The 23062-nt window shown below is 38.5% G+C and overlaps 1 protein-coding gene and 1 long non-coding RNA gene across 5 annotated transcripts in view; one reads left to right on the top strand and one right to left on the bottom strand.

Moving 5' to 3' along the window:
• Positions 1-18735, top strand: part of Mme (membrane metalloendopeptidase) — a 132245-nt gene extending 113510 nt beyond the window's left edge. For all 4 annotated transcript variants that reach the window (XM_087899473.1, XM_087899472.1, XM_087899471.1 and 1 more), the window contains exons 17-23: positions 217-275; positions 5080-5199; positions 6731-6864; positions 6967-7032; positions 10579-10674; positions 11004-11080; positions 15246-18735. In XM_087899473.1, the coding sequence (XP_087755599.1) occupies positions 217-275; positions 5080-5199; positions 6731-6864; positions 6967-7032; positions 10579-10674; positions 11004-11080; positions 15246-15345 (652 nt within the window). In that variant the 3' untranslated portion in view covers positions 15346-18735. The remainder of the gene's footprint in view (positions 1-216; positions 276-5079; positions 5200-6730; positions 6865-6966; positions 7033-10578; positions 10675-11003; positions 11081-15245) is intronic.
• On the bottom strand, positions 314-20888 carry LOC148118790 (uncharacterized). The gene is made up of 3 exons (XR_015735755.1): positions 20815-20888; positions 20086-20181; positions 314-417 (listed from the first exon to the last, which is right to left on the bottom strand). It is a non-coding gene; the product is annotated as an uncharacterized LOC148118790 (long non-coding RNA).
• Positions 20889-23062: the final 2174 nt, after the last annotated feature.

The raw sequence follows: 23062 nt of genomic DNA, 5'->3' as shown, positions 1-23062 counted from the left end.
CACAAAAATCCATGCAAATGAAGTAACAGATTGTAGACCTGGATATACATTGAATTTTCAATAAATAGAAATATTTTTCAATGAGTCTTAATTCTAGCATGCTAATGTCAATTCGTTGATCGTATTTCACACAGAAAGTTGACATTTATTTCTCTGGTAAGCGGATTGAATGTGTTATAAAGGATCTTCTGTAACAAGTTCATATGTTTCCCATAGGTGGATAAGTGGAGCGGCTGTAGTCAATGCGTTCTACTCGTCGGGCAGAAATCAGATAGGTAAAGTATAGCTCTAAATAAGTCTTAGTCCACATACATTTGCTGTATGGCCAACTTTTAATAGCCCTCTAAAAGTAAAGGTGATATTGAATTATTGCTTCACTTCTTGAAGTATCCATGGATTTGTGTACCTCTCTTCATTCTATTAGGAAAAATAAAATTAGTCCAAATCACAACAGATATTTTCTTCTATAACATCCAATCTATAACATAAACGAATTGTTTTATTCCTATGCGTTCTTTGAAAGGTCCTTTTTAAAATTTTACTGACTTTTGGAAGTTTGAAGAGCCAAACTCTTAGACTGGTTCTTTTGGTAATTCAGTAAGCAATTTGGCTTTCGTGGAGACTAATCTATTCTTTTCTTCATTCCAAAGCATCCAAGGAATTCAGAAGGCTGAAAAAAAAAATCAGTGCCCCAGACAGCTCCAGCTGTCAAATTGACAGAGACTAGAGTTATCCGAGAGGAAAGCCTCACTCAAATTTTGCCTGGAGATATGTCTGTGGGGAGTTTGTCTTGATTGTTAATTGATGTAGGTGGGGCCAGTGTAATATAGACAGTACCATCCCCAGGCCGGTGAGCCAGGGCTACATGAGAAGCAAGCTGAGCTTGAGTCTGCATGAGCAAACCGTCAAGCAGAATTCCTCCTGACTTCACTCAGTGAGAGATGATAATTAGGAAGCGTAGATCAGATAAGTCCATTCTCGCTGTTAGCTGCTTTTACAGGAGACTAGAACCACTGGATTGGACTCTACCATATCAATTATGTTACCCAGTGACTTTTGTTCAGAATGGGAAAGAAAACGCCTTCTGTTGCACGAATAGTAATAACATACGCTATGGTGAAAAATCAACACATGTATGCAAAATATGATGAATAAATTAATAACTTCTCAAGACAAAGATGTTTTTTCTCTCTTCCCAGGTATACCTGGGCACATTTGAAATCTCATATAAATGGGCCCATTTTTTTCCCAGAGTTTTTGCTATGTTAACAGGCACCACCCAGACACTGGCGGAAGTGCACTAAAGTTGTAGAGCAGGCTCTGCAAGGGACTCAGTCTAGGCCTTTCTATTGGAATGTGGCCAGAATTAAGGGATGATAATCTCAGTCTCATTTCAAACTATTCTTTTTTATATCTCTAAGTCTGTTTTAAGCCTCACCTTTTTGAGATCTGTTACTGATTTGAAATAGAAATTGCTAAAAACCTTTCAAGATATTTATTATTACTTTAAACACAAATTTTAAAGCCTGCCTTTTTATTTTGAAGTTTAAGGACCCCTTTCTGTATGTTTTTAAGCCTAAGAGGAGATATATTAAGAGGTTATCTACATTTTCTTTTAGTGTTTTTATGACTTCTCTCTTTGAAGCAAAATTTTATCTGTAATTTATTTTGATACATGTTATAAAAATAGATTACATAAGAAATCTAGAAAGGCTATGTTTAGATAACAGCTAAGGTGTGCTAAGCAAAAATCAATCAATTAGCTCAAAGTCTAGCCTAATGTTTTCTGAAGAGAGAAAAGATCACTTCCAACCAGACAGGACTTGTTTGGTGATCAACTCCCCAGCGCCTGTATGATCAGTCATGGTTCAATGCGTCTCTAAAACCAATCAGCAACTTTCCTCAGAATGCCTTTATCTCTAGAAGTTCTTCACTTGTGAATCTTGAGAGATGATAGATAGATAGATAGATAGATAGATAGATAGATAGATAGATAGACGACAGATAGATAGATAGATAGATAAATAGATAGATAGATAGATGACAGATAGATAGATAGATAGATAGATAGATAGATAGATAGATAGACAGACAGATTTTCTGGAGATTGAACCTTGAACCTCAGGCCTTTTAAAAGTGATTAGCATTCACTCTGCCAATGAACAGCATCCCCAGCCCCCTCCAAATCCTCTTTTTAATATTCATAGCTCTGTCAGTATGAGATCTGTTAGAGTATGAGCTAACTTTATGTTGAAATTCTATTAGCAGAATTGCTTTTCACCATGAAGTGAAGCAGCTAGACATTTATTTTCATCTCATTTCAGCAACATGTAGGAAAGACCCTAGACACTCCCAACATGTAGGAAAGACCCTAGACACTCCCAACATGTAGGAAAGACCCTAGACACTCCCAGATCTGGTACTGATGCACTCTCAGATTTTACCTGAATGCAAACCTAAGCTGTGTTTGAGATATCTTCAAGTGGAGTTGCTTGAAATCTAGATAAGACTGGGGGGGAGGGAGATTAGTGGGGTGGGAGTAAGAGTGCAGACAGAAAGGAAGTAAAAATAATGATGTTTGTGTGTGTGTGTATGTGTGTGTGTTCCAGTGACTTGTTTAATTGGCCAGCTTGCTGGCAGTCATGAAGTGATCTGTCGGTGGCTAGCAACACTGTCGTGTTTACTAGTCAGTGAGATTATTGAAGAAGATTCTTCTAAAAAAAAATTGAGCTGATCAAGTTAAGGGAGTTCATAATCTGTCAGGCTGAACTTGAAGATGAGTATTAATATGAGCCAGGAAAATCACATCACTTATTTAAAGAATGGCATCCAGGGTTGTAATTAAGTCGGCTGCATCTCTATGGTTAATGTTTAGCCTTGATGGCACATTTCATAAAAGCATTTTATATAATGGGTGGATTTTAATCAAAGTACATAGTGTGGGAGATAATGTTCAGTTTAAGTTAATAAAGTACTGCATATGATTTTTATAACTTTCAGCTAAAAATAATCTCTTGGCACTGTTTAGCTCAGGCAGATGCATGTGAGCAATGACTTTCACCAAGTCTCCCAGGACAAAGGTCTATTTTTACTATTTTGTCATTTGAAAATGAGACAATGGCAACTTTCCAACCTATTGAAAGATCTGAAGAACAGTATTAATTAGAGTATTGTAAAGCCACCCCTGTAAATACCTAATATTTATCCCCGAAGTTCATGAAAGCTTAGGTCACATTTGCCCTGGAAGGAAAATATTTGCTACTCTGTGTTAATTGAACGTTAAATTTCTCTTCTTTTTTAATTACTGAAGGTCAGGATCTTTCACTTATATCTTGATGTCCTGTATAGGAAAGGCCCAGAGTTTTGCTTGTAGTGTGTGCTAACATGACTTACAATTCTTTATCGATTCCAGAATATCATGCTGCTGTTACCTAGTGTGTACTAGAATTTTAAAATATGAAAGGCAAAATTAGTGAATTATAAGACTATATCTTCATTCACTCCATCCACTTCTAAGGTCAAGGAATAACTTCCTCTAGACAACATTGGCCCAAAATAATAGCCCCTTTGCATTGCATAGAGGCAATATAACCCAAGAAAAATTAATTGAAACACATTAGTGTATTTAGCAGGCACATTTATTGTAAGAAGGTAATGCAAAGGACTAGATCAGGAGACGCAGGAAAATATGATGTCATGCAGGGTGAGGCGGAAGATGCTGTTTGGCCGCAGAACAATGATTTCCTCCCAAAGTTTCTTAGCAGGAGGGGTATAGTGATGACCATTATTGCACTTTAATCTGGCTACAGACTAGAATAAGAGGGTAGATTCTATTAGGAGAGACTGCAAGAGGGGCAGGAGTGAGAATATCTCTTAGGATATTCTCTCTGTCACTGTCGACACGGGGAACAAGCGTGAGGGAAGATACACTGTCAAACTCTCCAGAAGCGACAACAGGACGTGCTAGAGCTGGGCAGCACCTGATGTTTGCCCACAGGTGCGGTGCCAACTTTGTAAAGAACATAAGGCAGCTGAGACCAATAGAAGAGGTTCGCTGTTGGGGGCTGCACTCTGTTGACACTATCGTTTCTGATAAGTGCCATTAGAAAAAAAAATAACAGGCAAGAAACTGGTACCTGGGAGAAATAAAGTGTCTGCTGTTTGGTGTACTCATGTGTGTTTGAGACATAAAAATGGAAAAAGTTTTCAACTCAATACAGATGTTATGACAGCCATAAAAGGTATTATTTATCTACCAAAATTTTTAAATAAAATAATCTTATTCTTGGAGATTTTTCACACCTACTGAACTTTTTATAAACAACTTACTGTATTGAAAATACGTATCCATATAACTGATGATTTATTCAGTCAACAAATTTTTCTGGGTGCTAAGTATATTCCAAGAACTGTCTGGCTTTAAGGTCTAGAGACAAAAAGCAAAATGGACCAAGGAGTACATAAGTAAATGTGTAGGAACACATAAATCTCTGATTATACAGGGCTGAGATTTGAGGTGCCAGGATGGGAATGAAAAAATCAGATAAAGAAGAAATCCAACTATAAACAAGGAAATAAACAGAATTTAGAGGTGTCATAGGAACCGTGATAGAAATATTATTAAGTGATGCAGGGACCCATATGACTGACTGGCAGTTTATTTTAGGTAGAATTGTGGACAGATACAATTTCAGAGATAGCATTGAAAAGAAATGTATGTTATTGAGTAGCTCTTCTTTCCAAATATTTACACAAGGGAAGGATCTTCCTGAGTATAACTTATACGTTTTCCTTGCCCCAAACTCCTTACAGCAAAAAAAGAAAAAAAAATCTTGAAAGAGATTGGTAGGTGAATAATGATGAATAAATCATAGGTTCATAGGTTGAGCACAGTGCTGGCTCAGTCACTTTGCCGCCATCAATAATAAATGATTGTGTTGGTGTCTGTCACACAAGATTTTTATTATCTATTATCCTACGTGAACTGGACATAGTAGAAACATGTTAGTAATTATGACGTTGTCATTGACAAAGCCACGGATAATCTTCCCAAATCTTCCACCGTTTTCTCTCCTTCAGTCTTCCCTGCTGGCATTTTGCAACCCCCGTTCTTTAGTGCCCGGCAACCCAACTCACTGAACTATGGGGCCATCGGCATGGTCATCGGACACGAGATCACGCATGGCTTTGATGACAATGGTAAAGTATAGGTAACATTTTCCTTTGACTGAAATACATCTTCCTAAGTTGAAGAGCTATCATTTGTCAGTACAGAACTCCATGTGTTTATCAGTGTACTGCTGACCCATGTCTCATTACAGAGTCAGCGTTCTGGTTAAAGTGTTTCCTAAGAAACTCAAAATATTAGTGGGCAGTAAAAAGTATGTGCTCTGTACTGTGAGAGATGGAAGCAAAAATCCACACTGGGAAAGTACTACAGTGTTCTGCACTGGAAATGATGCTCAGTCCTATTTTATGTGTCTTAGCTTTCCAGACTCAAAGAGAGCAGGGTCGTTGGATGTAAGGTCTGAAGTTATCACTCATCCAAGTCCCTGTAGTTCATAGGCTGCTTGCAGCTAGGAACTTTTTTTTCATTTTATGTTTAATACATAATTTAGAACCTTGTAAACAGTAGGCACTTAAATGTTGATATGTATCCCTAAGCGATCAAAAAGATTTACAGTTTTAATTAAGTCAAACAAGATTAGAGACAGAAGATATGTAAAAAGGCCGTAACAGAAATTGTAACAAGTTTTAGCTCACAAAACACTAACTGGACAGAATTCTCGAAAGACAGAGAGAGAAGAAAAATAGCGCCTTAAAGAAAGACACGTGAGACGTCTGTTAACTCAATTAGTCAGTGCTACAGTCTTAACCAACACTGACTAATGATATTTCCATTTTCCAAATAGAAGCACACAGAGGCATATAACATGTTTGTGTAATGTTATAAAACCTGGAATTGGTAGAATCAGCATGTAAGTTCAAATTTTGTTTCATTGCCATTTTCTTATTCACTGTATCCTAAATATTTAATCATGATAAAATTAAATGTCAAAACATATAAAGTATATAAATGCATTCAGAGATACAAAAAGGAAAAGATCAATGTCGTTTAAAGCTAGCAAGAAAATTCTGGGAGAGAAAAGGGGTGCTTCTCTTTGTGCCTTAAGTAGAGGAAAACAAGGAGTTAGCTTGCATAAAAGAGATGGGAGACGGGATAAAGGTGTTGCTCTTTTAAAGTCTCAAAACATCAAATTAAAGAGTCCTGGTTCAGATGGAAAGCATCGAGGACAGCAGCTTTCAAGAGTCCTTATCTGGTGGCCTCATCTGCAGTAGCCACAAGCCAAGGAGATGAAACACCTATCAATTCCAAGGCACATTGGCAGACAAAGTTCAAGCTTTCTTGAAGAAAGCAGAAGTTGTGGGGGTTAGAAGTTTCTCTCATCGTCTGCCCCATTCCATAAACACTCACGGAACAGTATTTTCATCCTTTCCACCCCAAACTAGAGATCTTGAGATGGAAGGGTTGTATCCATGCCAATATCCGCGCTATGATTTTATCGTTTTGTAAAATGGCTCTGAGGAGCCAGAGCGGCGAGCAAGAGGTCTCTCAATGGTGTTTCTTATAGCTGCATGAAAACCTACTTCAAGAATTGCGATAATGAAACAATCTTATTCTTATTTTTATTGTCACAAATTTCCTTTTTACCAAATGAATATATTACAGGAAGAAATTTTAACAAAGATGGAGACCTCGTGGACTGGTGGACTCAGCAGTCTGCAAATAATTTTAAAGACCAATCCCAGTGCATGGTGCACCAGTACGGCAACTTCACGTGGGACCTAGCAGGTGGACAGCATGTATGTCATCAGCATCCTCCAGAGAAACTTGAGACAAGCAATACCAAGTGAAATGTCGGTGCTGTCTCTAAAAACCCTAACAGAGAATCTTTCTTTAAACAGCTCAATGGAATTAATACACTGGGAGAGAACATTGCTGACAATGGAGGTATTGGCCAAGCATACAGAGTGAGTAGTCATACTTTCTTCCCACATCAGGGAAGGGAGTGTTCATTTATCATATTCACCCATTTCTTTGAAGTCTTGTAGAAGGGGCTATGTAAACAGGAAGTGGAGTGGAAAGTGGGAATCATGTGAAGAGTAAGAGGCTTGTGTATATGCTCGTCACAAGGGTCTGTGGGTTGACATGGCGCGATGAAGTCAGGGTGGAAAAGGAAGCACTCAGTGATACCCCAAAGGACACGAGAAGATGCACAAGCTTCTAGAAGACACAGAAATAATCCCTGAAGTAAATTTCTTAGTAAATATGTCAATATAAATGATTGTTTGGGGGTCATTCATCAGTATAAGGGAGACCCGCGACTTCTCAACATGTGAGGCAGCCTGTGGAGGTGGTATCAACATAAACCAAAACGTAACATTAACCATAGTCTGCTCACTGAGAAACAGCTAGGGACCTGATTGTGATATGGCTCTAATATATGGCCATATAGTTGGCCCAACTATTATACTTCAAGAATTATTATTGTTGGAATATTCATTAGACACACTTATTCCACTTATTCTTGCAGGCAACAAGTAGATTATTTACTTATTTTTGAAGATTTCACTTATGAGTACTATATTTATGTCATTTTCATGCATTTCTCTCTCCTCAACCTCTCCTGTGTCTCCCCCGCCCCCAGACTCATAACCTCCTCTTCTTTACTATTATCCACACACACATGCAAAAGCTATGGAATCCTTTCAGTGCTGCTTGCATGGGCATGGATTTAGGGTTGACCATTTGGGACTGGATTACTCATCCTTGTAGAGATTGATTCTCCCTCCCTAGGCTGCCGTTGACTGCCTGTAGCTCTTCATCTGAGGTAGGGGGGAGGGGACTTGTGAAATATTTTCAATCCACATTGCCATGTCGTCTGGCAGTGTCATTACTCAGGTCTTGTTTAAGGAACCCTACCGTGTAGATTTTAAAGATACAGCTTTCCTGTGGTGTCTAGAAGGCATTATATTACAGCAAGTGTCCGGGTCCTCTGGCCCTTACAGTCCTCCCACTTAAGTACTTTTCAGGGCTTTGCTTTCTTTGTAGTACCATTTGAGGTGCTAGAGATGCAGCAATACAGCTTCTATAAAAGATTTCAGTAATTGAGGATGTAAGAATTAAAAGATGATCCAACAAATGCCAGTAGGGAAGAAAAAATAGGGAATTCCACAAAAGGGTGGAGGAATGATGCTTTTAGAAGCAACGAGGAGGAATGTAGATGAATTTGAGTGTACCTCTTGACTCTGAAGCAGCCCACACATGAGAGAATACGCAGTCTACTTGCGAAGACACAAGGCTAAAGTGACCATGAGAGAGAACCAGGTTTTCAACAGATGGGGTGGGTAGAATGTTTAAGGACTGAGTAGGACTATTTGTTCATCACTGCAATGTTGAGGGCCAAAGGGGAAGAGAACAGTAGTGATTGTCAGAAAAGTCGAAGCATCACTACAAAACAGAGAGGCAACTGATGGGGTCTACAGTGTGCCCAAAACAAAGCATCATCCCAGTACGAGGCCTGGGAGATAAAGTCAGATAAATGTCCCAGCCTATCATTGGGGGATAGAAGATTGCTACTACCTTGAATGCTGGGTAATTGATGATTATGTTTCTCATTAGGTGGCAAATAGTGTGCATTTTACCTCTTTGGATGCTGGATAATTTTTAATTTCCTATAAATATTCTTGAGAATTTATATTTCCTATAAATATATCATAGGCTATAGTTAGATTCATTAGAAGTGGTTTACTCCTTTTTGGACGTGTTTGAACAATGTTGGTTGGAACTGGGGTCATGCTTATTTTAGAGGTAACCGATTCCCCTACTGAAGCCAAGTCCTGCCCTGTGGATCTTAAGTGTCCCCATCCGCATCCTGCTGGGCCCAGGCACTGCTCTCTGTAATCCTCTGGGGATGATCTCCAGGTTAAATGAAACTGATCTCCAGATTAACATGAAGATGACTATTCAAGGGCACCCTCCTATGATCTTGGAATCTTCTTTCATGATTTCTCTTTCTTTGTATTCTGGCCTGTGTAACCCAAAGCAGTCAGTTTATTTTCAACTCAGAATCCCCCCACCCCAGACTTCCATTGATTTCCCGATCCCTTTACTATGGCTTGGAGAAATAGTCTAAACCTGTTATAGAACTTGCCTTCGTTGTTAACCATCTTTCAGGACCGTCTTCCTCTGTAAGGTGGGATGTTAAAGACTGGATTTTCAGTGTTGTGCAAGCCATTGTCTCGTATGTTTTTCCCATTGCTTTGTTGATTCAGCAACAGTCCCTGTCACTCCGTGTTGACGGGAAGTAGTTGCTGTTAGTAATTAGCACCTTTAGGTGAGTCTGCTGTGCACTCACCCACACCAGCCTGATAATTATAGTAATAACGAAAAGTACAATTGCACAAATATTTATGACACCGTATGAGTTCTTTGCATGTGATGATTTGCCCCTCTGTTAGATCACAGACTCCCTAAGCGGGAAGGGCATAAACCTTCCCTCTGTCTCCAAAATCTTTAGGTAGTAAAGGTTCACTCATCTATGTTGATGGTAAAAAGAAAGAAAGAAAATAGGTTTTTAACTTACATAACTGATGGATGTTCTTTATTAGAAATTGGAAAAGGCTGGCAAGATGGCTGAGTGAGTAAAGCCACTTGCCTTGCTACCAAATGTGATCACCTGAGTCAAATCCTTTAGATCCATTTGGTAGAAGAGAACTAAGTATTGCAAGTTGTCCTCTGATCTCAATACATGCATCACGGTATGCACCCTCTCAAGCGTCTGCCCACAAATAAATAAATAAAATTTAAATGTTTTAAGGAAAGACAAATAACTTGTCCCAGGAAGTTTAATATTAATCCATTTTTAAATTACATATAGCAGAACAAGCCTACATTTCTCAGTAGTGAAAAAAAAAAATCTTTAAGAACCTTTTCTGATGTCCCTGTGGCCAAAGTTCCTTTCTCCTGTTTTTACTGGAAGTTAGTCTACTTTGTCCCATATTGCGGGGACCGGAGTAGTTACCTCTCCTTCACCTCAGGATCACAGGACACTAAAACCCCAAGGAATCTCAACAGAATCCCTTAGCTTTTGGCAAGAATCACGCAGACTAAATCTGGTGTGTGTCTATTTTGCCAAGAGTAGTAACTAAGCTAAATATAGCAATTGCAGATGACTCCTTTGGCAACCCATTTCTCCAACGAGCTGGACTTACCCATCTATCCGTAGACAATGTGAAGGTAAGATTTTCATCATGTGTTCAAGTCTCAATTCATCCAACTGACACTTAGTGTGATCATCTGACACGTCAGACTCTTGTCTCCAGCTAATGAGTCTCTTATTCTTTCTCACCATTTGTAGATGCATTCTAGCCTTCTTGCTAATCCATGAGAGAGTTACCAGTTACCATATCTAAATGTATTTTATAGTGATTAGATATAAAAGATGAATTACATGGTCTTTTGCAATAGGTTTTTATACAAATTTAAAGGTTGTATACTTTTATTTTACTACTTAGGCCTACCAGAATTATGTTAAAAAGAATGGTGAAGAAAAATTACTCCCAGGAATTGACCTAAATCACAAACAACTATTCTTCTTGAACTTTGCCCAGGTAGTATATCTTTCATGACTGATAAATGAGAAAACCACTTTAAGTTGTAATTTCATAGCAAGTTGGATACTGCGTGATTTCTTCTTCTTTTAATTAATTGGGGTGCAGCATTCGACTTGGCTAGCTTTCATTATTTGCAACAAGATTGTCAGATTATGTTCATTATAAATGATTATGTTTATATATTGCCTTTCATGGAACATTACTTGGAGAGTAAATGGTTTAATACAAATGCCAAATTAATGTTTGCTTCCCCCCCCCAACCTACGCACAATGCTCCATGATTACACCTGAGCATGTTTTTTTCCTTTGTTTATTTATACTTCTAGGTGTGGTGTGGGACCTACAGGCCAGAATATGCAGTCAATTCCATTAAAACAGACGTACACAGTCCCGGCAACTTCAGGTATGTGGATAGGAATAGTAGTCGGACTGTTCTGGTGTTGACACCATTACATCTGTATTTCAAATTTGCCCTTTTCTGCAGCTTAGTCTATATCACTTAAGACTACTGTGAACCTATGCATGTATCTATTCATACATGCATGTGTGCAAGTGCATGTGAGTGTGCTTGTGCATATGTGTGTGTGTGTGTGTGTGTGTGTGCGTGAGTATGAGCATTTGTGTGTGCATGTCTCTGTCTATGTCTGCGTATCTGTCAAAGATAGGACTCAACAGACCACATCAGCAATGCGTCCACAAGCACAGCTCTGGCCGTCCTGTCCTTCAGAACACATACATCCTAAGTTTGGTGCCTGCTGGATTGCAACGAACGTGTCACCTCTTAACAGTGGTTTGATGGAACCCCCAACTGGTAGAACCTGTTTCTAAGAGGCTGGGAATGCGAGTCCCAAATGCCAAGGAAATATTTTCATCACATGAAGGGAAGCTTTTGCTAGGTGGAGGTTCTCCAGCATTGAAGACTTATCCCCAACCCTCCAGGTGTGAGTGAGTACATTGCCTCCGAGGTCAGAGAGCAGCCCAGCAAGGCTAGTAGGAGAATGCTCTTGGAGGTGGAAGAATGGAACACATAAGAGATCAGGTATTAGAAGAGAGTCACTCGAAACAGCCTTTGAATGCTGACTTCTAGATCCTCATATCCCTGAGACTGGCATCCCAGTGCAATTCCTTTCTCCTATGCGGTAGTATTTAATCGCCCCTTGCGATCAATAACACCTTCCAAGAAGGAGACTGGAAAAAAAAATTTAACTAAAAATTTTGTTCTTTAAAAATCAGAGTTTGAGAACAAAAGAGAAGTTATTAGCCCAAAACTTTTAAAAAACTACCTGAAATGAATGTGAATACATTACCTAGAAAATCAACTACTGACAGAAAGACACTTAAATGTAAAGTCATAAGCAGCACACTTAAACATCTTATACTTCATCGAATACACTTGGTCTGTCCCAGTGTCATGACCGTCACTGTCACCAGCCCCAGATCACCTCCTCTTTAGGAATGCCTTAAGAATTCCTTCATGCAGCAACAGCTCATTGCGTTTTGCTCTCCCTTGTAATGTGAGTTAAGGTTAGTTCCGTTAATTAACTTATCCATACCAGCTGCTTTGGGTTAATTGCTTTCCACGGGACATCACTGTGGATCTATTCCCACTATGGTTTAATCCAAGAGACTTTTAGCATAATTTTTTTAAGTATTTTTTGTTTATTTTCTTTTGCTTATCTCTTTGCTTATTAATCCAGACAAATTTAAAATGGGGTTTTTAGTTCTTAGTAGTTTTCAAGAGTTAAAAAGATAAGCGTCTAATTCTGCGGCTAGCAGGGAACTTTTGTAAATGCACATAAACAGTTTGTCAGATCCTTGCTCTGTATGCTCCTATGAACGTCAGCAGATGTCTATAAAGAGCTCGTTTCCGTCAGGTAGTATGGGGCTACTGAATGGTCGCCTTCCTGGGAGAATAAAGTGTTTCGCATTAATGTTCTTTTGTTTTGATAAGGCAGTCTGCTGTTACCATCGTTAGTTCTGCTTTGGTCTCTTAACCTCGTGAAGTCGTCCCAGCTAGCATGCCCAGGCCTGTTTAGCCCTGTGCTAGCAATTGCATCATTTAACTCTTACCTGAGCTTTCTGTTAGGGTTTTTCTGCATGTTTGACTGGGCCTATTTTTTTTTTAATACTCTGGCTTTGGTTTCTTGATATAGAAGGACTAAATTATAGAGAGAGTTGTTGGAAGATTCACGTTAGTGGATATAAATGCCTATTATTTATATGTCTTTAAAAATAATTACCTTTTTAAAATAAAAGATCTGGATAGATGAAAGTTTTATGTAGAAAGTTATGGACCTTGAGGGCTAGAGAAATTGCTCAGAGGTTAAGAGAATGCACTGCTCTTGAAAAGAGCATGGGTTTGGTTCCCGGCACACATGTCAGGAATCTCAGGACCACATTTGACTCCATCTCTGAGAGACCTAATGCCCTATTCTGGCTTCTGCTGACACCAGGAGTGCATGCATATGGCACACATACATGTATGCAGACAAAACACTCATACACATAAAATAAAAATAAAGTAATTATTTTAAAAAAGGAAATCTGTAGCAGACTTAACACCATTTTGAAGTACACTAGTTCTTGCACACTGATGGTTGCTCATTTCCTCTGTTCGGCATAGTAACAGATGTAATGAGTGTTGGCTAAGTAACCCAGCAAGGTAAATGACTGTGTCTCTCCACCCCAATATTTTCGTATAAACAGTTGAAGTGATTTATATCTTTATTTTTTTATTCTAACATCAAAGATATCTCTATTTTCATTCATAATAAGAGAAGTAAATGGAAGGCCAGCCCTTTGTCAAAAAAAAAAATGCTATTTGCTCTAGAGGTAAAGGGATTCCCTTGACAAAGGCTGAGATTATGTTTTAGCTTTGGAAACGGGTTGCTTCCTGACAATTCAAAGTGAAATATATTTTACAAGAACTTTCAAAACAAACAATCCTTGAGTTATTATTCAAAAATGGTGCTTGGTGGTTCATCTGAAGATATTTTCAAGATAGAAGAAGGTTGATAAATTCATGCTGAAGCAGCTGTACCATCAAAAACAGAAGAGGGGCTGTTTCAGGGCTGAAATCCCAGCAAGTTTACATGTATAGTACTTTCAGCATGTTTATATGTATAGTACTTTCAGCATGTTTACATGTATAGTACTTTCAGCATGTTTACATGTATAGTACTTTCAGCATGTTTACATGTATAGTACTTTCAGCATGTTTACATGTATAGTACTTTCAGGATTTTATGTGAGTATTTTCAACCAGTGTAGATACTTGGTTTCCCTATATAAGGTAGCATGCTTGACTTAACTGCTCTTTGAAATTCCCATGCTTCTTCCATTCACCTTAAATACTAACATCAACTCCTGATATTTTTTTGACTATCAGAATGGGTTTTAATGAGTTGTCTAACAGTCCAGTTAGTATATATGAACCTACATGTTATTCTGTGTGGTAGAATATATGCTCCTCAACATGGCTTTGTTATGAAAAATCATAATAGTTAGGAAATCATAAGACTGGATAGTCTCTTCATAAGTGCAGCCAGCCAAATCTGATTCAAAGTCATTAATTTTAAGAAACTAATAACAGATTGTCAGAGGACCTATTAATTGAGAACCAAATGTTCAGTGATTTAAAACGTTCGTTTACTATCCAGCCATGGTATGTGCCTTTGATCCCAAAACTTGAGAAGCAGAAGCAGGATGATCTCCATGAGTTTAAGGCCTGCCTGATCTACATAGAGAGATCCAGGTCAGCTAAAGCTACATAGTGAGATTTTGGCTCAAATAAGTAAATAAATGGTTAATTCATTTGCTTTTAGTTAGGAGTAATATATTAAAGGTCTAACGTCCATCCTCAGTCACATAGATGTTTGCCTTCCTAGATTTTTGAAGTTTTTAATACAAATGATCATTTCACAGGGCTTAAATAGCACCAACACAATTGACTATTTTACATAATAGGGTAAAATTTTCGGTTGAATTCTGTTAAGGAAACAATGAAAGATTTTACCTTCTGTTAATGAAAATGTAAACACACAAGTGTCAGGGTTTTAATGTAGCGTGAAATCCATGTAAATATTGTGTGCAATCCTATCAAAATATGACCTCACTCTTAGAGAAGAGATTCATTGTATTCAAAATGTACCCAGTCTTCAAAATGATTATTCATGTCACCTATCCAAATATTTGATGATATAAATATCATCAAACATTAATTACAAGCCTGGGAAAGAAAAGCCCTGGTCTGCTGTTGAGCTGATTATTCAGAATAAAATTGTCTAGACGTTTTGAATGGGAAAAGAGGAAAATACAACAGAGATGGAGAACTGAGGCTTTGTGTATTGACTCTACCTGCACTGTCAACTCCCAGTTGTGCTTCCCCAAGATTAGTCTTTCTTTGGGGTGTTACGTGACTTTAATCTCAACAGAGGCAGATGGATCTATACGAGTTTGAGGCCAATCGCGAGGACAAGAGGAATAGGAGGACTCCTATGGCCTCCATTGTGATACGGACAATCAGTGTCCAGTGCTGACGAGAACTTTTTTGTTTGTTTTTTTCAAAGGATTATTGGGACTTTGCAGAACTCTGTGGAGTTTGCAGATGCCTTCCACTGCCGCAAGAATTCATACATGAATCCAGAAAGGAAATGTCGGGTGTGGTGATCTTCACAAGAAGCAGAGCATCCATGGCGAGACTTGTTAAAACCACAGACACAGGAACTCTCCCTTCAGAGAAATCGGGCCCGGGAAGTTTCTGCAGCTACTTGGGGGCAGTTCACAAAGATGAGCACAAGCTAACATACGTGAAATTAGAGTATTGAATCCACTGTGAATGGAAGGGGGTGGTAGCCTAAGGTCTGTCAAATCAATCACTTCACTGTGTAAATAGTGCTTACTTTCAATGGTAGTGTTACTGTTCATTCTGGTTCTCTTACAGACAGCAAGTCTAAAGCTGTCCGTAGAGAACAGGGTTAACACTTGAGGCGGAGTACAACTTCCGACCCAAGGGAGAAAGATGTTGAATGCAGCTGGGCACCAGAGCCCAGCAATGATTTGCCTCGCCAGGCACTTTTGTTTGCGTTCATGCTCCTTCAAAGCGCTCCCAAAGAACTCCCGTGCATACTGTGGCCTTAAGGCTTAAGGAGTTTTGAGCTCATTTTACCATACATGAGTTATTCATTCGCTCAACATCATTCTGGTTTAAGCGCTCTTATGGTAAAAGCGAGTATCTGAAACTCTTCCCCTTCTTATCCACTTTAACGATGTTAAGATTCTTCCGCCCCTGAAAAATTTTTGAGCAATCTCTTGCTCACTCTGCCTCTCAAACTTGGTCTTTTTTTAAAAAAGGATTTGCAGTGATGTATAAAGAATAATCCTATATTTAATTATTAACTACATATATGGCTGAATAACCATTACTATAGTTAATCAGTGAATATTGAAGTGAAGTGGCCAAGGTTGATAGTTACAAAGATCCGTCATGTGATGTACAGGTGAAAATTTGGGACTTTTTAAACCTGTAAATCATTGGTGAGAAGCTTTAAGTACCGACTGTGAGGGCAAAGGTTACCACTGAGCCACTGTCTAGAGATACATCATAGCTGTGGTTTACAAACAGCAGTTTCAAGATTAAGTCTGTCCCCAAGAGGGGCTATCAAAGGACCTAACTGTATCTGTGTTGCTCCATGAGCCCTTATCTCTTCAGGTTTGTCACCTAATGGAAATATTTTGGTAATAAATCCAAGTTGTGAGCCCCTTACTAGGCCTGTGTGCAAGCCATCTCGTTCTAGGGAGCCCATGTCTGAGTAGAGATGGGAGGCCTCCAGCAGACCAGCTACTGGATTTCTACATTCTAAGGACCCTGAGAGGATTCCTCCCGAAACACATTCGCTTCCTTTCTTGTCCTGCCGCTGACTGTCGTGCATTTCGCTGTCCAGTTAAGATTTTACAAAAGAGGTGCACTTCTACAATCCTTATTTTTCTATCAAAGGGTGAAAATGAGAATATTTCTATTCAGTATATTGGTTTTCATGCCTCTTGTAAAAAGCCCATTTGTCTGTAAAAAAAAAAAAATGTTACTACAACATAATATATAAAACTGTATAGAACAGAACTATACAGTTAGTGAATGGTCTCCCTCTGAACACAGCCCTGCAGCTACAACCTATAAGAAATGGGACACTGTCCTAGCTCCCCACCATCATCACTTTGGTCCTCCACACGCATTATCCAAATCTCCAGCATCGTGTACTAGCTTTGTCCCATTTTGTCTTATAGCCATCCACGCATTCTTTCTTATCTGACTTCTCTCTGCCTTACATTTGTAAGACTTAGCTGTACAGTTGGTTTATGTGTGGATCTGTCAGTGTCAAACTGGATTCTATTACGTGGTGAGACTACAAATCTTCCATCCTGTTGTTGATGGACTCTTAAGAAGTTTCCTACTTTGGATTGTTACAAATGATACAACTATGCATTATGAACTGTGCTTACATATTCATCTTTACTTGAATCATCCGTGGAATCACTTTCCCAAGTCTTTTAAAACGTATCATAAACACTGGAAACAGTTTCTGACTAACCACAAACACTATTATCACGGATAATTACAGTATACTTAGATCACTATTTCTTCTACATCAACTTAAACACTCGTGAGTATTATTTGTAGTGGTAGTAGTAGATTTCAATTAAACAGCTATCTTTGGGATATTTTTATCCCTGTCTGCGATAACAACTAAAAAGACAGACCAGGAGAGTAACTAAAAACCAACTATAAATGGCTGCTAGCATCTCCGCTGCTAGTTCATTAAAGCATCAAGTCCCATTCCTATAGAAGAGCAACTCCAGTGGCTACATCCCTACTGTACATAGAATAAACCTTTGGGCTAAGGGGCATACAAAATTTAGAATAGCAGCTGCTTCCCTATTCCTCACACATCCAGACACCACTTGCTGTAGCTGGTACTCAGAATCTTGTAGTCTCTTAATTCCTACCATTTGTCCCATTACCTAAAACTTTATACATAAATTCAGTCATAAGTCCACACCCACCATATTTAAGTTCCGATCAGGGAGAGTTTAGAAGCAGAAGCACCAAGACTTGTGAGCTGCTGTAACCTAGCAGCGATGAGAGGACGAAGTTCCTGGCAATATATGTTGGGGACGAGTCTGCTTCCATACCACAGTGTCTGTGTGCAATACAAAAGGATGTTCCCCAGGAAGATGAGGGCTGCTCCTACTTCTCCTCTGCCACTGCTGCCAAAGTGACCTTGGGCACATGTATATTCTTTGGGGCCTCTGCCTCTCTTACCCAAATAGAAAGCAATTAGATCCCAGCAGTTCGTACCAATGCTGCCTTCCCTTTAATCTGTTACCCAGAAACCAAGGACCAAAATTCTAGCAAGCTTGAGGCTGTGATACTGTTACTCCTAGGCATGTTTGACAGGGCAAAAACTTGCTAATTTCCTCAAAGTATTTATAATTCCTGTAGCAATAGGTGGAGCTCTTAGAGTAGAAGGCATCTGTTCTTTTGAGAGAAAATAAAATTCTATTGTGTCAGAAGAAGTATAATCAGAAATTTTTTTATTTCTAGTCTCTGAAATAGAAAATAACAACAAATGTTTTTTAATGTTGTTTTTACACCTAGTTGACTCTGTCGCAATCCTACCAATTCGCATGTAAACCCCCACACACCATTTATGCCTTGAAAAAAAAATTAAGATTAAATGGAACATTGGTTTCTATACAGTCTTATACTTTCTTCATAGTTTCAAATTAAATCTTTTTTTTAAAGAATAATATGAACTTTTAAACTAACGTTTTATTTCAAAGATAACCAGTTTGCTGATTGGATATTTCATCTGGCTACCAAATGTTCACAGGAGTTACAACCATAGTAGGGTGACTTACGCTGAAGCCCAGTGTGTCTCTAAACTGGAGAGCTGAACTGTTCAGGTTATTTAGTGAACAGACAGCCACATGCGACTGTTGTCCAAATGGCATGTTTATTGCATCTTAACTTTCTGTAAAATTATATTTTCTTAGTGTCAACTCCTTTGTGCTTTGCGTTTCCTCTGAAACAATGAAAAACATCCCTGCCATTTTCAGCCTCTTAGACAAAATGTGCTTTTATTTTGTTTGGAAAAAGGGATCTTGGTTGTGTAGGAGGAAAGTTTGTTAGAAAAATAAACATTGACCCTTGCCATGAATAATGATGGGATCTCTCAGCACAGAAAACAAAAGGTCTGGAAAGCCCAGTTGTTCATGCCTGATGTTTATGATCCAGGGTTTTCTTTTTACCAAGAAGTGATCAAACTTTACAGTTACCAGTCATGTTAAAGTTTTATTACACTCACATAAATGTAGTTGGTTACATCTCCAATCTGATCATCTGACATTATAATACTAACATAATAAATAATTCGAAGGCTGTTTTTTCTTATCTAGGAAAGCAAATACATCCGAGACCTAGAATATGATTTTCCTTAGGGAAAAGCCTTCACACATAGTATAAATGTTCTGGGTCCCCTGAAGCACACCATCAAAGATGTAATTCTGCAATGTTCATGGAGTGATATAGTACCAGAGAGGAAAGGAGAAAATCTGAAGAGAGAATGTATAGGTTTGTCCAATGAAAGCATGGGTACATTATGTTGAATATTCATTATTATTTCAACTTTAATGTAAAAGTATTGTTGCATAGAAAAAGCATTGGAATGTGTGCCTAAAATTAATCAGAACTGACCCTGATGGTAGCAATGTAAGATATCCATTTTTGTAAATTGGGGTTTCTGAATTTAGAAAATATGGCCATTTAAAAAGCAATTTTAAAATATTATTTGGAGAGAGGTGTGGTGATTCATAACTGAAATTCCAGGACTAGGGAGGCAGAGGCAATAGGATTGCTGAGAGTTTGAAGCCAACCTGGACTCCATAGTGCTTTAAGTCTGTCTGGGCTACAAAATGAGATAATGCCTCAACAACAACAGCAAAACAAACAAACAAAAACCAGCCATCATTTGGAAGATAAAGGGGGACGTAGATGGCAGGGAAATGGGAAGAACAATCACACATCAAAACATAATTCCTCATAATAAATCACAGCAAACCCTTCAGCTGGGCAAGCTCGCTTCTCTTGGAACAGACATTCTCACGGTTTCTTAAGTTGCTGCTTAAGGAAAAAGTTGAGAGCTTGGATCTTCCTCTTCACTGTTTCCAGTGGCTCTGTGAGAAAGAGGCTCACCCAAGGAAATACTAGAGTTGAATGATTCATATACTTCCTCTTTGGCATTTCCCCTACAGTAAGACTGTTGCAATGGCAAACCCAGACAAAGGTCAAGACACAGAGTTCAAACTCGACACAGAAGTTAGACTGTCTACTGTTCAATCCAAGGGTTTTACCTGGTAGATATGTTATTTACCGGATGGCCAAAGGCTAACTCAGCCCTTTTCCAAGGCATCTTCTTCCAAACAAAGCTGGAGGCAGCCAGCAGCACCCTGCAAGTCAGAAGGATAGACTTCTAACTGCTCCACGTACCCAACACACCTTAGCTGTAATATTAGGAGGAGGGATTATAGAAGTCAGGATCTTCCAAAATGCCTTACAGAAATTAGGACCTTTGTCCTTTGAGAGTCATTTCCCAGAAACATATTTCTAAAAGAAAGGAAAAGAGATATCCCATACTGCCCATACAAAATAATGTCTTAAATGTCTTTGCAGGTTTTACTTTGCATGCTAAACTTCAAATAAATACCATCTTAATTTGTCTTAGGAAAATGAAGGCATTTTGCCTAGCAGATTGGATATTGAAGAAAATTATAATTAATGAAAGGTGATGGGTAGTCAGAACAATGTTTAGCGTGATCCAGACACACAGTTTCAGTTTAGTATATTACATTGTGAGATAATATTTGTAACTTCATTATACAAGTGATATCTTTAAGTGTAGCAGGAGCGACGGGCTGCTTCCCTCCACCTGTCCGGCTAGCTTTACCCGAAATAATTACAAGGAAACTGTATTCTTTTAAACATTGCCTGGCCCATTATTTCCAGCCTCTTACTGGCTAACTCTCATATCTTGACTAACCCATTTCTAATAATCTGTGTAGCATCACGAGGTGGTGGCTTACCAGGAAAGATTTAGCATGTCTGACCTGGAGGCTGGTTTCATGGTGGTGGCTCTCTGCCTCTGCCTGATTCTGCTTCTTTCTCCCAGAATTCAGTTCTGTCTTCCCCACCTACCTATGTTCTACCTATCAGGCCAGGCAGTTTTCTTTATTAATTAACCAATGAAAGCCACAGATAGATAGAAGACTCTCCTACGTCATTTAAGTGGAAGAGTTAACTGGTTTGTCAAAATCACTGATACTGACATACCCAAGTTACTCTGAAGCCTAGAATCCACATAAATTTACTATCAAAGTTCTCTACCCAACTATGAAATGAATTTAGTCACTCAAAATCAATTTATTATTTAAAGACAAGACTTCTGAAGCTATACATCATTTAAGAAGTATTAATAAAAAACAGTATACTTTCCAATTTTTATTACATTATGTAATTCTACATTATTTGTAAAGTTCATTAAAGTGATCAAGAAATTGTTCAATTATTTCTTATTTTTAAAAATAAAATCATTAGAAAAGAAACAGTAGAACATTTGACTAACACTACACTTGCCCAACATTAGCTTGACTATTGATCAAACGTTAGGCATTAAATTACGTACAAATCTATGAAGTGTTCTTCTAGGTATATAGAAAAGAAAACTAAGTGAAAATAGTTAAAAATATACTAAAAAATATACATTAAACCTATAAAGATGTACACAGAACTCCAAATTTGGGGATTTCCTTTCTAACATATGAAAAATATTTTAGAGAAACCTAAGTTGTATTTGGTGGTATCGATGGAATTTTTATGAAGTAGATAAGGAAATATTCCCAATCAATGGTACTTAGCAGGCAAAATTAAGCACAAAAGAAAGTACAAATTTGCTAAGATAGCAGAGCCTACCAAGGAGGAATGTAGTAGAGGCGTGTACACTCTTTACCCAGCTACTCTTTATTCGCTCGTGGATTTTTTCTGTGTATTGTACTGACATAGTCTTTTATATTTACTGACTGAATGTCTTACGTTGTTGTTGAAGTCGTTGCATTTTCTTTCTACTTTGAAAGACCCCCATGCATTCCCTGCATTTGCTAGAAGTAGGATGGTAAAGATAAAAATCTACCCTATTTTTAAGAATGTAGTACTCTGTTCAATTTTAGATCCTGCTGCTAGCTTATTACACTGAGCAAATAACTAATTCACTTGCATTGTCACTGTTTCAGAAAGCAAACCAGAAGGTAGCAGATGACACTACACAAAGCAAACTCCTTAGAATGGGCAAAGGTAGCAGAGCACCAGGGTGTGAAGTCAGGGAGGAATCTCAGCCTGGAGAGAGAAACACTGACTCAGAGGTTTAGGGTTGAAACTAAGATGGGCTGAAGGATCACACAGTAAGCAAAGGCACCTTTCTACCTCCATTTCCTCATCCACAAAATAGCCAGGATCATAGTCCTCTATGGGAAAGGACACCAAACCAGTTGCTAAGGATTTCATCTATACTGAAGCTTGATACTGTGACCTTGCCTCTAGCATTTCCCAGGCTCTGATTACATTCTAAGAATCTTGAAAACTGCAAGGGTTTTGTCTAAAAGGTTATTTTTATTATATTATCTTTTATGTTTCTAAAAGAAGTCACTTGCTTGATCTCTTTGAATCATTTCTCTCACCAGACGTTTTTGAAACAGAAAAGACAAGAAGTGCAATCCTTTAAGTAGAGGATTTCTTCAAAGAGAAAAAGAAAAAATAAGAGCACACTCAAAAAAAATTGAAGCTTAGAGAAAGATGAAATTTGGGGCACATGGCTTAGAGTTGGTTATACTAGCATCTCTTTTGCTTTGCTGAGAAAATACCGTTTGGCACCAGAAAACCAGGGGAAAAGGTCTGGTGTCCTGAAGCTTAATTTCCTTACTAGTAAAGTTTACAGTTGTAAAAACGTTTTGGCAGCTGGATACGTGGTGTGTGGAAGAGGACACATTGCCACCTTTATCCAGCAATGTTCTTGGGATAATTTCCCAAGCCTATAAATATGGAGATCGGACGGCAAAGGGAGAGTAAAGGCTAGAGACTGTACTGAACTGGCTCATCGGCAGACATCATGAAAGCAGATGACCCTGGGTTGTCCAGCAGACCTAATCACAAGAGACGTTAAAAATAGACTAGGCACAGAAGAGAAGGTCAGAGTCATGTGATGGAAAGGCTTGACACATTCTTATTTTGAAAGTGGGAGAAAAGTGCCATCAGCCTTGAGAAGCTGGATGGAAGAGGTAA

The sequence above is a fragment of the Myodes glareolus genome, chromosome 20, assembly GCF_982192425.1.
Source record: "Myodes glareolus chromosome 20, mMyoGla1.1, whole genome shotgun sequence".
Lineage (NCBI taxonomy): Eukaryota > Metazoa > Chordata > Mammalia > Rodentia > Cricetidae > Myodes > Myodes glareolus.
The sequence above is the reverse complement of the archived record's forward strand: the minus strand, read 5'-3'. Positions and strand labels throughout refer to the sequence as shown.